General features: G+C 38.5%; 1 protein-coding gene across 1 annotated transcript; it reads right to left on the reverse strand.

The window, feature by feature from the left end:
* Window positions 1–874: 874 nt before the first annotated feature.
* On the reverse strand, window positions 875–10484 carry LOC122511140. The gene is made up of 2 exons (XM_043626204.1): window positions 10455–10484; window positions 875–1626 (listed from the first exon to the last, which is right to left on the reverse strand). The coding sequence occupies exon 2, from the start codon at window positions 1577–1579 to the stop codon at window positions 875–877; it is 705 nt and encodes a 234-aa protein (XP_043482139.1). The 5' UTR covers window positions 1580–1626; window positions 10455–10484.
* Between the last annotated feature and the right edge of the window lie 6005 nt (window positions 10485–16489).

Consider the following 16489-nt stretch of genomic DNA (forward strand, 5'->3'; position numbering starts at 1 on the left):
TACCGAACTAACTTGCCAAGCGACACACTTTCTTTTCTACTAGTGGGTCACTTGGCAGCTCGGCACCTACATTACCGCAGTCCGCACTCAGCACCGGTCGGGGGGAAATTATTCAGAGATGGCGTGACGATTCACTCCGTCACAATCCCCCCCCATGACCGGTACTACTCCTTGTAGGACCGTCAGTAACCAAATCTTTGGCCACTGTCTGGCTCATTTCTGGCAATTTCTATTTATCCTTCCTGGCACGAACAAATCTTCATCTGGCACGACTAATTCTCTATCTGGCACGACTAATTCTCTACCTGGCACGACTAATTCTCTACCTGGCACACCTTTTTGGTCTTCTTACTTCCTCGCCCGTTTTCTCTCCTCTAGAAGTTGACGGATTGCCAAATCCAAAGTTGACGCTGGTAGCCCCTCAAACGCTTTGGTCAGTTTGAGCAACTTTTCTACCAAATCGTCATCGGCTTCTGGCTCTTGTATCATCTCTTTCTCCGGACTATCATCTCGTTTTCCAGTTCAATTTCTCTCGTCAGCTCTTCCGTTTCTTCTCTCCTCTTTTCTAGTCTCTCGTCTCTTTCTTCCATTTCGTCCTCCCATATATACCGTTTTGCTTGTTCGCTACAACGGGGGCAGTTATGTACTGACACTCGTCGTCGGCCACAATTTAAACAGTAAGTCCTTTTTATGGTGCTTGGGCAAAAGTTCGCTGCGTGACCTCTTTGCCAACAATTGAAGCATGAATACGGAGGAGGGTCGAGATCTACATCAGTTGGGATCTCTTTAAGTCCTCCGAACATAACTCCTCTTGTCTTTACTTTTAAGGGTCGGGTTGGTTCTTCTCGTCCTGGCTTTCCGGAACGTTCTTTTCTCACAGCGCCAGTTTCCATTGGACGATTGGTGGTCCTGGTGGCGTGTGAGAACGAGGTCGCTGGGGCGTCGGGTGCCTACTTTCTATATCCTCTTTCCGTAAAACACCACCGGAACGTTCCTTTAGAACCTGTCTCTGCTTATAACGGAGATCTTCTAGTTTTGAGGATGTCGGTTTATCCATTTGTCTGAGGAATCTCTCTAAGTCTTCCTCGGCTAACCGACTGTGAAAAGCCTCCTTGCTCTCTCCCTTCTTTCGTTGTAGTGGCCAACGATATGGCACGACGATCTCTACATTTGGGTTCATCTTGGGTTCCCTTTTTCTCTCAAGGCTAGCTATGTCGTCCCATTGGTCGACCGGGATAATCGGCTCTAAAACCCCTCCGACGGCTCCTTCCTCTTCTCCTATTTTGTCATTACTCCCTTCTCTTTCCTTCTGGCACTTGGTGTGGGTCTCCTCCACACGTTCTTTCTTCTTTTCCGGCACAATTGGTGTCTGACGCACCGTTTCCGTGATAGGGAAGCTTAAAAGGGATGGTCTCTCTCGCTCCTCATATCTTGGTTGGTCCTCTACGAAGGTTCTGCGCACTGGTACTGTCCGACTCGTCCTTGGCCTCGATCCGTTATTGTCAACTGGGTTAAACTCTGACGATGGCCGGTGTCTAGGCCGTGACTCTCCTCTGGTACCTTTCTTTGAATATGGCATCTTTCTCTTCCTAGAATTCCGTCTCCGGCACTGGTACACACCTCCGTCTACAAATAAGAATTACAATTAGTTATTTATGTTTGTGGGGGGTAAATATCGTTTGAGGTCAGTTACATGCACTTTAGGGATTCTACGGCTTTTTCCGGCTTGTAACATGTATACCGTTGGCGATAATATTTCTACCACTTCGAATGGGCCTTCGTATTTTGGCGCAAGCTTGGTCGCGAATTTGTTCACACCGCTTGATAATTTATGTGTTCTTCGCAACACTAAGTCACCTACTTGATATACCGTATCTTTCCGGCCCTTATTATAATATCTCGTTTGTCTATCACGCTCTTTATCGATTAGCCTGGCAACTATGTCTCTCAGTGCGTCTAGTCTTTTTACTCGATCTATCCAGACTTCCGGCTCGATTTTCACGACTCTCTTTCTCCTCTCGACTTCTCGCCGCAGACTCTTGACTGGTTTGGGGTGTCTGCCAAAGTTAAGAAACGCAGGCGATGTCTTGGTAGCAGCTTGCGCCGCAGTATTCACGGCATGGCGAAACTCATGGATGTGCAGATCCCAATCTCGATGGTCCTGGCCAATGAAGGTGGAAATCATCGTTTTCAGCGTCCTATTGCTTCTCTCGACTGGGTTGGCCTGTGGATGGTACGGTGGCGTAGTGATATGTTTGACACCATATTCTTCTAAGGTACCTTTGAGGAATTTATTGTCAAACTCTTTACCATTATCTGTCAATAGGTACTCCGGCGTCTCCCAGCGAAACAATATTAACTCTTCGAAGGCTCTGGCTATTGATTTCCCGTCTGCTGACCTTAGTGGTTTTACCTCGATCCATCGGGAAAACAAGTCTTGGAACACGACCAAGTACTTGCAACGGCTTTTACTAGGAGGAAATTCCATAGTATCCGCGGCTACTACTGACCATGGTCTCTCGACAATCCTCTGGCCCATCAATCCGACTGGTCCGGCTTGAGAGACTTTATGTACCTGGCATTGTTTACAATGAGTCACATAGTGGTGGACATCGTTCCAAATTCCTGGCCAGTAGTATTCTCTGGCTAGACGGTCGTAAGTTTTCTCAACACCCAGGTGTCCGGCTGACGCTTGCGCATGTGCGTCGTTCATGGCACGTTCTCGGTGTTCTTCGGGCACAACTAATTTCCAACCATCCTCATCTCCTATTATCGGCACAAGCAAGGGATCGGTTCTATGGCGATAAAGGTTATCGTTTTCCACGGTCCACCCTGGGAAACGTTGAGGGTATTGGCTCACTATCTCTCGGCGTTTGAGGTACCATCGATCCTCGATGGAGTCAAACGCGGACACGTCTTCTTCTTCGTTCTCTTGCATCCTGGACAATGCATCCGGCACGTGGTGTTGGGCCCCTTTCCTATGTATGATGTCGAAGTCCCATTGTTGCATTTCCAAGGCCCATCTGGCTAGACGGCCTGTCGGGTCTTTTAAGTTTTTGAGCCATCTCAGGGCACTATGATCGGTAATCACTTTAAATTTGTACCCCTCGATATACGGTCTGAACTTTTTGATCGACCATAACAACGCTAGGCACTCTTTTTCCGTCACGCTATAGTTTTTCTCGGCTTCTGACAACACTCGGCTGATGTACATGATAGGATGTTCACCATCTTCAAATTCTTGTGTCAACACGGCTCCGACGGCATAACTGCTCGCATCACATTGAATTGTGAATTGCTGGCTGAAGTCTGGGCGAGCTAGGACCGGCGCTGAAGTGAGCTTCTCTTTAAGCTCCTCAAATGCTTCTTGTTGTTCCGTTCCCCATTCCCATTTTCGGCCCTTATGCAGCAGTTTTAGCAACGGCAGCTTGATGTCACTATCGTTAGGGATGAAGCGGGAGTACCATCCAACCATTCCCAAGAAACGACGAACTTGCTTCACGTTCTTCGGCTCTGGATACTCCATTACTGGCTCGATTTTCTTCGGGTCTGGCCTCAGACCCTCGCTGTCTAGTAAGTAACCCAAATAAGTGACTTCGGAACAACCGAACTCACACTTATCCGGGTTTACCAACAATTTAGCCTCGTTCAATTTCTGTAGGACTAATTCAAGCCATTTGACGTGTTCTTCGAATGTCTCAGTGACTACTATTATGTCATCGAGGTATCCGAAGACGTGCGGCTCTACTTCTGGCCCAAGCAACGCGTCGATCATTCGTTGAAATGTCATCGGCGCGTTCATAAGTCCGAACGGCATCCGACAAAATTGCCATAGTCCTGACCCCGGGATGGCGAAAGCTGTATACTTTTTGCTCTCGTTGGCCATTGGAATCTGGTGGTAGGCCAGTTTGAGGTCAATTTTCGACAAATACCTGGCTTTTCGAAGTTTATCCAATATGTAGTCTATCGATGGTAATGGATACCCATCTTTTATGGTGACTTTGTTGACATCTCTATAGTCATTGCATTGTCGAAAATCGTTCTCTCCTCTTCTGGTGATTACCGGCGCGCTCCTCCAACGGCTAGCAGATGGCTCGATTATTCCTAGTTTATATAACTTGGCTGCGTTCTCTTGGGCCCATGTTAGCATAATTGGCGACATACGTCTGACGGCATGTTGTACTGGTGTTTCATCAATCACACGAATGTGATGTTCCGTTAGGTCCGTCATTCCGTGTTTTTCTGACTCGGGTAGTACCCATCTGTCCACTAGGGCTTGGATGGTCATCTTTTGTTCGTCGTCGAGTGCAGAGATTCCGGCACATTCTGCGAAGATCAGCTCTTCACCATCTCTCTCTTGGCACACTCCAAATTCATGCCAGTCTCTTCCACAGACTCTCCATAGTCCTTTTCCAAGGTCGACTTCCATTTGCCACACTTTGCAAAAATCGATCCCCAGAATAATATCTTGGGTCAGGGCTTTGATCACCTTGACTCCGAACTTCTTCGCATGGCCATCGACAGTTATCGATAAGTTCAAGAGTCCGGCTGTTTCGGTAGTACCTCCGATTGCACTCCTTATGGCCGTTTCGCAAGGTTGTATCCGGTTTTTGTAGGGTTCAGCGACTCGAGTACTGATTGCTGAAATCATGGCACCTGAGTCGAAAAGTGCTTCATATGGTTGATTCCCGATAAACATTTTAAAGAAAAACCGATTTTCTGTTCTCGAGGCACATATGTTCTTTTCTGGTTTTGGGGTAGTGTCAGCTGTGCTCGTCACAGCTCTTTCCCTCCCTAGGACTATTGGTACTTCACTTGTACCTTTAGTACTACACCCTACTCCCGAATTTGTTCCTAAACTCTGATGGAGTGAGCTTCTCTCACTTGATTCTATCCGGAACGTTTCTGACCCAAATTTAAAAGAATTCTCTTCATTTAATTCGTCTCTACCTAATTTTGACCCTAATCTAACTCTATTCTCTATTTCTTTCTTGAGTGTTTCTCTTTCACTCTCTAACTCTAACTCTCTTTCTGTTTTTACCCAACTACAAGTCGCACCATGGTTAATTGGGTACTCTTCTCTCTTTTTATTCTTCTCAGGCACTCTCTTCTCTTCCAACCTGGCTCTTGTTTCCGGTTTTGGCGCGCAATGTTCTGTTTTTGTATCGTCTAATTTCCGGTTGAGTTGGAGGGGGGTACAAGCTCGTTCTGTGCCCCCCCCGCCACCGTTTCCCAAGATGGTTCTAATACCGGCACAATTTTGGCATGTTAAAAATGTCACACCTTGAGTCTTACATAATATGCATGACTCTATCTGTGCTGGTTTTAATGGGCATTGTTTAGAGTAATGTTCTATTTGTCTGCAGGTAAAACAAACCCTTTGAGGACATTCGAAAGATCGGTGTCCTACCAACTGGCAGTGAAAACAAGCTCCTACGAATTGTTTCTGGCTCGGTTGCGCTGGCAGAGGGTTTTGCTGCACTCCTTGACCGCAATTTGGATTTTTAATTCCGGACTGTTGTGGAAGAAATTGTTTTCCTATTGCCGCAATTACTTCGGCGAAGGTGGTTGAAGAAACTACGTTGTCTGGCACTACTGGGTTTTGTTTTGGGGGTTGTTCGGATCCCTTCTTCTTCGACGTCTCTTTTTTCTTAGGCGGCGTGGTTTCCTTTACCGCGTTGACGCTTTTCTCTTTTGACTTCGTCTTGTCCTTCTTACTCTTATTTTCTTTTTGCTCTTCTCTTTAGTAGGGTGTTCACTCTCACTTGACTCTGGCTCTGACTCGTTCTCTAAGGCCGCTACCTTTTCACTCTTGTCACCTTTTTTTCTGCATGTTTTATCTTCTGTCCTCGTCTCTTTACACGCTGCGGCCGGGAAACGCATGTTGTCTTTGGGTGGTGGGGGTACATATCTCTTGTCTAGTTCCCTGGCTTTCTCATAATTTCGGAGAATTTTCTCCATCTGGCTCATAGAGTCGAAATAGAGGCGGTCTAATTGTCTCCGGTATTCTGGCGTGAGGCCCTTGTACGCCATCTTGACTTGTTGGCTCCTCTCCAGGGGGCGTTTCATGTGTCCTATGATGAATCGAAGGCTCGTAAGATATGGAGAAATTTTCTCCCCTTCTCCTTGTGTCCGGCTTCTCAACTCGTCGATGACGTCATCGTCATCTAGTGAGACTAAGTACTCGTTTTTGAAAGCCTTTTTAAACGCTTTCCATGACTTAATCTCTCTTCGCAGTGAACGAAACCAACTACTGGCACTCTTCTTTAGGATGATGGGAAGAACCTGCAACATTTCTTCATTTGAAAGGGCGGAGCAAGACTTGCAGTCTTCTAACCTTTCCAAGAAATATTCGGCATCTTCATCTTCGCTTCCGGCAAATGTTAGGTCCCAATCTTTGAGAATCTTGGTCACTTTCGATCTTCTCTCCAATTTAGTATGATTTCTCCTCCTCTCTGTCTGGCTTGTCCGGCTCTGACTACTGTCACTCTCTGTGTCCGACTCGCTCACTGAGTCGTCGATAAGTGACTTACAACTATCGTATCTCCACGGCTCTCGGTGGGGGGGTGTCCTATTTTTACTGTTAGTTTTATCTCCCCCCCTCTCTCTTTTTCTTTCTCTCTCTCTATATTTTTCTTTACTGCTTGCCCTATTTCTACTTTTCCTTACTGAAGACCCTTGTTCTTCCTCATCCTCACTCTTTATTTTTCTTTGCCTACTATTCCTTGACTTTTTACTTCTTTCGCTATCTCTACTTCTGACACTATCGCTCAACTCTGGCACACTGACTCTGTCACTATTACTGGGGACTCTTTCCGGCACTACGTTTCTATGTGTATAATAATTTTCTTTGCCTTCTGCGGATGGTTTGGCTTTGTGTAGTGGGGATGAAAATCTGGTCTCTTGCAAATGGGTCATCCCGTAGGTTTGGCCCACTTCAGTCCGACATTGGCTTTGTCTAAATTCCCAGTTTTGTGTCGTTTGGTGATCTAAATCCTTTGCTAAGTTTAATAAACGACGCATTTCTGGTGAGAGGTTTAATTTCATACTAGAGGCCCTTAGTTCTGTCATACTCGGCGCCATGGTCGCGGATATTATTGTTTGGGGTGCTGTTGTTATTACACATGTGGTAGTACTTAACTGTGCTACTGAAGTGGTGGGGGAGACCGTTGACATGCTAGCTGTGGTATTAGTTAGCGTTGGCGGTGTGTACTGGGCCATGGGTAAGTCGATGGTCGGAAAATTTCTACTGTGCGACTCTCCCCTCCCCAGGTTTCCATTGCCTCCCCCCTTACTTTGGTTTTCTTTCCCTGTTCTCTTTGACCGATGGCTTGTCCCTCTTTCATCGCTCTCTGTCTCTTCACTCGATGAGACGTCACCCCCTCTTTTCGTCGTGACATTTCGATAATATTCTTCATAGGGCTCTGGCAGGGCTTCCAGAAGGAAGATCTTGGCAGAAGTTCCCGAGTCATACTGCTGGCTAAAGGGAACATTGAGTTCTGGAGGGAATGATAATCTTAACTCAACCCTGAGTAGTCTCTCTCGCAACACTGGCACGGTACCGGCTATTGACAAATTTTGTTGATAAAGGGTTGTTACTACCTGGCCGGGTTGCATCTGAACTATTCTATTCCAGATTTGTCTGGCTTCTGGAATCTCTATTAATTCCCTCATTCGTGTCACGTAATTGTCCATTTCGGCGATCGCTTTCGCCATCAAAAAAAATTTTGAAAAAAAAAAAAAAATTTTAATTGAATTAAATCAAAACCCCCTTTGTATACACGGCCCTGAATGACCTTGAATGTGCAGTAAAGTATCACACTCGAGGGCCCCTTGTTCAAATTTAAATTTTTCTGGCTGACTCACGACTCGATGCTTTCTCTCCTCTCTTTCTCTACCGCTCGTTCTCTCTCTTTCTTCCGTCGCTACTACTACTACTAATCTAATTCTCTTGCCCGTCGCGCGCGCAACCTTTCTCTTTCGCTGTTGAAAATTTTAAATGTACCGGCGCGTCGATTTTCCTGACCGTCCGGCGCACTATTCCCAGTCACGTGACGAATTCGAATTTTATTTCCGGTTGAACATGTGCTCAAAGCGAAATTTTAAAGAAATTTTTGAGTTTTACAATTTTTCCCGTACTATTCCCAAGATTTCTTTAGGAATTTTATTCTATAATTTTCACGGCACTGGTTTCTGGCAATTTTAGAGAAGATTAAATTTAAATTTATTTCAGGGTTTTTAACTACGGCTACGGCATTACGGTGAAATTTCTCGCGACAAAGAAAATTTACTCACACACGGCAAGAAGGACGCTACACTTTTATTTCGTCTTCAATGGGGAAAATGTGGCAGTTAATTGTCTATGACTTTCATAGAAAAATTTTGTCTGGCACTGGCAAACAACAAAAAAAAATATTTTCTCCGGCAAAATAAAATTTTATCACTCTGGCAATTTAAATTTTTAATTTTCTGGCTATTGTCAATATTAAAATACTGACTCTGGCGATAAGAAAATTTCAAAATTCCGGCAGACAATTACAACATGGCTGACACAGGGAAAAACATGGTGCAATAATTCTGGCACTCAAAGAAGTATAAATGTAAAAATTTAATATGCCAATTTATGTGTCTCAGTCGTGTCTCTTGGCTCGGACTTGGCCCCACGTTGGGCGCCAATTTTTATGACGTTAATTCTAATTTAATAAAGAAATATTGATAAAGAATTTTCTGTAACATCAAGAAACCTGACGCTCGATTTTAACTCTATGGAATTTTTATATTATTTAAAAATTCGCCATCAGGCGCCAATTAATTTTAAGATTAATTAATAAACTTTAGACACAATTACATGAACAACAATCAAAACGGCTAGCAAAACCTCAGAGACACTCTCACTCTCCACGGTTGTCTTCAAGCACTTTTAGGTTTACCTAAAATGAGTCAAAATTGTGCTAACGCAGTTTTATCTGGAATCGGCCCAAGATTCCAAATTTTCATTTCCGAAAATCGTAGCTGATTCTTTTTTCGAAAAAAACCAAAAAAACATATATATATGGGCAATTCCACGTGAGATTTTAGTCGACGTCTTGAAATCGACCAAAAATATTTTTTTTCTATTCTGTATCGAAAAAAACAGATACGTATTTTTTTATTTTTGTTTAATTGTCCAAATTCTCGAGTTATGAATTTTCGAAATTTTGGACTTGTAATTGTAGACCTATATTTAGTAGCTTATAAGTCCGAAAATATTGAGTTTAGGAAAAATTTGTCACAAAATGAAAGTTTTAGTTTTCTTTCGACTTTTAAGAAATGTAAACAAAAAATTTTTTTTTAATTTTTTATTAAAAATTTTTTTTTTTTTATAAACAAATTAATTTTTTTTTATAAACAAATTAATTTTTTTTTATAAACAAATTAATTTTTTTTAACTTTAGCCCGGATTTTTTTTATTTTTTTTAAATTTATTTATTCCTTATAATATAGAGGAAGATTTTCCAAAAAATCCCGAGAGGTGGGACTGATGTGTTGAATGAGTTTTAAAACATTTTCAAAAATTACTTGCAATCTTCACAGTGGGATTTTTTTTACAATTAACTTCTAAAATTGTCTACAGTGTATAATTTTAATCTATTTGAGAGTTCTTTTTTTAAATTAAAGGATCTACGCTGTATAGACAATTTTAGAAGTTAATTGTAAGAAAAATCCCACTGTGATGATTGCAAGTAATTTTTGAAAATGTTTTAAAACTCATTCAACACATCAGTCCCACCTCTCGGGATTTTTTGGAAAATCTTCCTCTATATTATAAGGAATAAATAAATTTAAAAAAAATAAAAAAAATCCGGGCTAAAGTTAAAAAAAATTAATTTGTTTATAAAAAAAAATTAATTTGTTTATAAAAAAAAATTAATTTTTAATAAAAAATTAAAAAAAAATTTTTTGTTTACATTTCTTAAAAGTCGAAAGAAAACTAAAACTTTCATTCTGTGACAAATTTTTCCTAAACTCAATATTTTCGGACTTATAAGCTACTAAATATAGGTCTACAATTACAAGTCCAAAATTTCGAAAATTCATAACTCGAGAATTTGGACAATTAAACAAAAATAAAAAAATACGTATCTGTTTTTTTCGATACAGAATAGAAAAAAAATATTTTTGGTCGATTTCAAGACGTCGACTAAAATCTCACGTGGAATTGCCCATATATATATGTTTTTTTGGTTTTTTTCGAAAAAAGAATCAGCTACGATTTTCGGAAATGAAAATTTGGAATCTTGGGCCGATTCCCGATAAAACTGCGTTAGCACAATTTTGACTCATTTTAGGTAAACCTAAAAGTGCTTGAAGACCACCGTGTCTCATGAGGGAATTCTGTCCGAGAAAATGACGACAGAAACGCCAACGCTGGGACACGACTGGACCAAGACTGGCACAATATTGGTGGGACTTACCCACGATGATTTGTAGTTCAGCACCCGGTGAAACTCGGCTCCTGGCGACGCTCTAGGGTGTTGTAAGGGAAGGTCTCACCGGAACAAAAATGAACTCCAACTAATTTCACTTCACAAAAATATTCTCTTTCTTTTTAATCTACACCTATTTCTCAAAATTAATCACAACACTTAGTATTCCGCTCTAAATCTCTACAAATTTCAAATTACTCTCAACCACTTTCTCAAAATATTCTCACCTTTTATACAAAAAGAAAGAAATTACTCGCGTACGTTTCTCTAATACGAAGCGCGACAAAAGTAGTTCAGCACGTGCTAAAGCAATAATGGTGGCAAAAGTATTGTCAAGACACCGACGCTTTCTTTCACCTGTTGCCTCGTCTTCTTCCTAGCTTCCTTCTCTCTCTTTCCGCTTCTCTTGGCACTCCTCCTATCTCTCTCTCACCTACTCGCTGGTCCTGACCTCGCACTACCGAACTAACTTGCCAAGCGACACACTTTCTTTTCTACTAGTGGGTCACTTGGCAGCTCGGCACCTACATTACCGCGGTCCGCACTCAGCACCGGTCGGGGGGAAATTATTCAGAGATGGCGTGACGATTCACTCCGTCACAATACTAAATAATAATATTTATTCGCCAAAATATGACTATGAAATAAACACAATTTAAAAGCTTCTGCAAGAGCATTAAAATTGATTTCTTCTGAATCAATTGACTTTTTTCCACTTGACATGCCCAAAAATACTAGAAAAAAAAAATCAAAACAACATTTAAATAGTATGCCTGCAAAGTCGTATTTTTTATGCTGCCCAGATGGGTGTTGACACCGTCTCACAACTGGTGATATGCTGTGTCTCACACCCAGAAATTGGCGCTATTTTGAAAAAGGAAAATTAAATTATTTTTAACCGTAGATTGGAACAATGCAATATTGCATCACAAAATATAAGGAAAACACTAAAAGAAAATGCATTACATTTTCCTTTTCCAATTAATTAACTTGGAAAAAAAGTACTTTGCATTTATTGAAAAAACGCTTTTTAGTCTATTATCACACACAGTGTTGGTATTTAACAAAAACAGTTTATATATCCGCTTTGGCGTACACGAAAAAGTTGGCTCATATAAAAAGAAATGTTTTTATATAAACCAATCGGCTTTTTAATATTGCATGTTAAAAAAATCGACTGTCTTACAACTGGAGGTGTCTCATAACTGGAGACTCTCCCCTATTTAAAATATCAATAATTTTTATGACATTTTGAAACCACTTTTAAAATTTTTAAAAAACGAAATTCAGATACATAATAATTAGCGACCTCAAAAACCCCTTCATACCCACTTCTGTGTAAATTGAATTATTTTTTAAATTTTCATCCGCCATATTGGATCCGCCATTTGGAGTTTTCGAAATCCGACTACAGAATTTATACTATTTGATCAATGCACAAAACAATAAAATTAATTTCAAGAATGTGCCTTAAAAAGAAAAATTAAGTTTTCAAATAACCTAAAAGTTTAAAAGTTCTAGAAATATGCCCATATCTATTATTTAATTAACTACAAGCATTTGAGTGACAGCGTGTAAATTGTAACAACTGCACAAAGTGAATGTCGGTTGTTACAATACCAAGAATCATCTATAACATTTCTAAATTGAAGACAAATAATTTTTTATAACAATTTTTAGTAATTATTCATAATTTTTGGCTCAACGTAATAGTACGTGACAGTTCCATAAAGATGGCAGCATTAATATTGTTTCAAAATGGAAAAGTTATTTTCTCATTAATTTTGAAGTCGAATTTAGAAAAAACATGAAATTTTTCATAAAAAATTAGTGTGATTACATTTTTGACAAACATTTTACATTTCAAACGAATTTGCTAAATTTTGAAAAAAATATCCGTTCTTATCATCACTTGTAACAACTGCACAACAGTAACATTTTTTTACAGTAAATCACTTTATTAAAAAAGTATACACTAAATGTGGACAAGCAAGGCAGTTTTTTGAAGCTTAATCCTTATAGAATGGATATTAAAAAATTTACTTTGTTAAGTATAAAGGTCTATTAATTATTTAAAAAATATCAAGCAGAGAAATATTTACTTTTGGCCTTTAAAAACCAGTAGGCCTATTTTTTTAATTGTAAAGCTTGTATATAATTTTTAAACATATTGCACCAAGTTCGTACATAAAAACTAAACCTTTTTCCCTTTGGAACATAATCTCTACTGTTTCGGAGATATTCCATTTGTAACAACTGCACAGCGTAACAGCCGCACCTAGTCTCTCCTACTTTATTTAGGAATATATTCTTGGCTCCTATTTAAGTCTCACGTATTCTTAAAGTAAGTTAAAAATTCTAAATATTAGAATAACGTTTTTTCGGTGCACCCCTGATAAATGGGTTTTCTCGCCAGTGGAGAGTGAAACTCTAAAAAACCTTTCCGAGTACAACCGGTTTATCGATAGCCGAGTTATAATGGTGTGTACCGGACAATAATCGACAGTGCACATCATTATACTTCGACGTCAAACCTCCCTCTTGATATATTACCAAAGTAATGAGAAAACACAGGGCTATAGCGAGAGTCGAAGCGCGGTCACCAAGTACTAACTCTGTACTGAGGTCTGCTTAACCTCGACGATCGCAAGCCACGGAGTCTCACCACCGTGACATACCATCGCATCGGTAGAATGCTGCCGTCCTGATTTAAAAACACCATATCTACACTTTTTATCAAAAATAAGTTTTTTATACGGTTGGTTTCGTAAAAAAAGACGAATTTTTCTATGATAATTATAATTATTAATATGTAAGATGTTGTAAACTATCGATCACTCCGAGTCAAATTGATTTGACTCGGAGTGATCGATAGTTTACAACATCTTACATATTATCAATTTGACCGAGTGATAAAATCAGGAGTTCTATATTATAATTATTAATCTTAATTAATTTTCGAGTTAATTAGGAGTTAATTTTACTAAAATATGTTAAATGTATTGCGTGTAGTTTTCAGATGGTGTTGTTTTAACACAATTTTGGTGTTATTTTAACCCCATTTAAAATGCATATTAATTTAAGACCCTCCAGTGGGATTTTAACACTACATTGGTGTTCACAGTAAAAAGAAAATCTTATTTTAAGGCACGAAAGCTGCCTTAAATTAAGATGCAACATTTTTAAGACAGTCAATGTTGAATTTACGCACGTTTTTCGAATCCTTTAACATTATAGCAGACAGTGTTGAATTTAAGGCAGCTCTTAAATTAAGATTTACTTTTTACTGTGTTAAAATAACAATAGAGTGTGTTAAAATCACACTGGAGGGTCTTAAATTAATATACATTTTAAATGGGGTTAAAATAACACCAAAATTGTGTTAAAACAACACCATCTGAAAACTACACGCAACACATTTAACACTTATTTTTTTCTGTCTATGGATTTAAATAATGTTATATTTCATTAACATGGAGAAACAGCTCAAGTCCACCAGGAAAGTAGCCTCTACAAAGCTCGAGTTCCTTATCTCAAATAGCCTATCTACGTAGTTTAGGCTATGTTTATCAGAAAATCACTGGTCAAACGACCTGAAATCCTCATAAACCTACTGTAGATAGGCTATTTAGGATCAGGATTTGACGGAAATCGATGTAGATAGTGTTTTTTAGTAAAATTAACTCCTAATTAACTCGAAAATTAATTAAGATTAATAATTATAATATAGAACTCCTGATTTTATCACTCGGTCAAATTGATAATATGTAAGATGTTGTAAACTATCGATCACTCCGAGTCAAATCAATTTGACTCGGAGTGATCGATAGTTTACAACATCTTACATATTAATAATTATAATTATCATAGAAAAATTCGTCTTTTTTTACGAAACCAACCGTATAAAAAACTTATTTTTGATAAAAAGTGTAGATATGGTGTTTTTAAATCAGGACGGCAGCATTCTACCGATGCGATGGTATGTCACGGTGGTGAGACTCCGTGGCTTGCGATCGTCGAGGTTAAGCAGACCTCAGTACAGAGTTAGTACTTGGTGACCGCGCTTCGACTCTCGCTATAGCCCTGTGTTTTCTCATTACTTTGGTAATATATCAAGAGGGAGGTTTGACGTCGAAGTATAATGATGTGCACTGTCGATTATTGTCCGGTACACACCATTATAACTCGGCTATCGATAAACCGGTTGTACTCGGAAAGGTTTTTTAGAGTTTCACTCTCCACTGGCGAGAAAACCCATTTATCAGGGGTGCACTGAAAAAACGTTATTCTAATATTTAGAATTTTTAACTTACTTTAAGAATACGTGAGACTTAAATAGGAGCCAAGAATATATTCCTAAATAAAGTAGAGGAGAGTAGGTGCGGCTGTTACGCTGTGCAGTTGTTACAAATGGAATATCTCCGAAACAGTAGAGATTATGTCCAAGTTGTGAAATGTAAACAAACCAAAAGGTTACTAAACCAGCACTAAAATCGCAATTTTGCGACAGCCAATTCTCCCACAAAAAATAACATTTTTACACTTTCTTTACGAAAATGAAAAATTAGAGTATCAAAGTTTCCAATAATATTGTTTTTGACTCTATTGATATTTTAACACCAATGTAGTGTTAAAATCACACAGTGTCGGTTAACAATGTTGCGTGTAGTTTTAACACTACTTTTAGTGTTATAATAACACTTCTTTTTTCCTGTGTAGTTGTAATTCGTGAAACCTATATTCATTATTTATTAAACCAATTTGTTGTTTATAGAATTGTTTATGGCACTCATAGTTTATCAATAATAAATCATACTTAAGACGGGAATAAGACGAATTTTAATATTAAAAAAATAAAACTGTTCCGTCTTGAAAAGATAAAGTGAGCGTATTTACCCAGGAAAATTGTGATTTCGAAATTTGGTATATGGGTGATTTTCACGTAACTGTGCAATTTTAAGATCAGTTTTAAAAGAAAAAAAATTTTGTTTTTTTCATGTTAAATATCACTTTTTCTCATTATTAGGGCATAATATAGTTGTAATTTGAACGGTTTTACTACAGCTATAATTATAAAAAAATTATAACAAATTTTCGAAAATTGGCTGCCACGGAGCTGACCACCCTATGCATTGAATAATACTGCCGTCAACTGGGGCTACTTTATGTACTCGTGGTATTTAATAAATAAAATTATTAAAAAGAACTTCTTTGTCAAAAAACCAAAAACAAGTTAATTAAAATCCTTAAAACGATTAAAACTTCAACCGGTGAGCAACATAACGACAAAAAATTAACTTTAATTAATATTTATAAGTTTTTCAAATTAGTCTTAAAACTATTTCTCTCGTTTCTCTTAAAATTACTGGAAAAGTGTATTAGATATTAAATTGTTATTCATTTAACCTTCAATTATTAATTTCAAGTTTTTAAAAAATATCATATTCAAAACGTTTAAAAAAGCTCCTATTAAAATGATGATTCAAAGTTATTTACATGTATTCAAATAATAGTTTTATAATTATCATAATGTATTATTGTAAAATGTATATTTAAAAAAAAAAGTGTTATTTATTTTCTGAGTAATATAAAATTTGAAGAAAGGTTGTTAATTTCACAGGCACACAAAAAAAAAAAGTTTCGTGGCCGAGACACTGCAGTAGTATATTCCCATGTATTTTTGGCCGCTGAATCCGAATCTGAAGTCCGAATGCTCAAATTGGTTCTTTTCTTTGAGTTATACTCAAAAAACGACTCAAAACACGAATTTGAACCAAAAAAATTAAAAATTTTTTTTGTGACATGACAATAGCATATTTCCATGTATTTTTTCCCGCTGAATCCGGATTCGAAGTCAGAATTGACAGATGTGCTCAAAATTATGAGCTAAACTCAAAAAACGACTCAAAAAATCGAATTAAAATGACGAAAATGAAAAATTTTTTCTGTGACACTGCAAAAGTATATTCCTATGTATTTTTTCACGCTGAATCCGAATTCGAAGTTAAAATAGACAGATTTGC

This window comes from Leptopilina heterotoma, unplaced genomic scaffold (genome assembly GCF_015476425.1).
Source record: "Leptopilina heterotoma isolate Lh14 unplaced genomic scaffold, ASM1547642v1 Lhet_808, whole genome shotgun sequence".
NCBI lineage: Eukaryota > Metazoa > Arthropoda > Insecta > Hymenoptera > Figitidae > Leptopilina > Leptopilina heterotoma.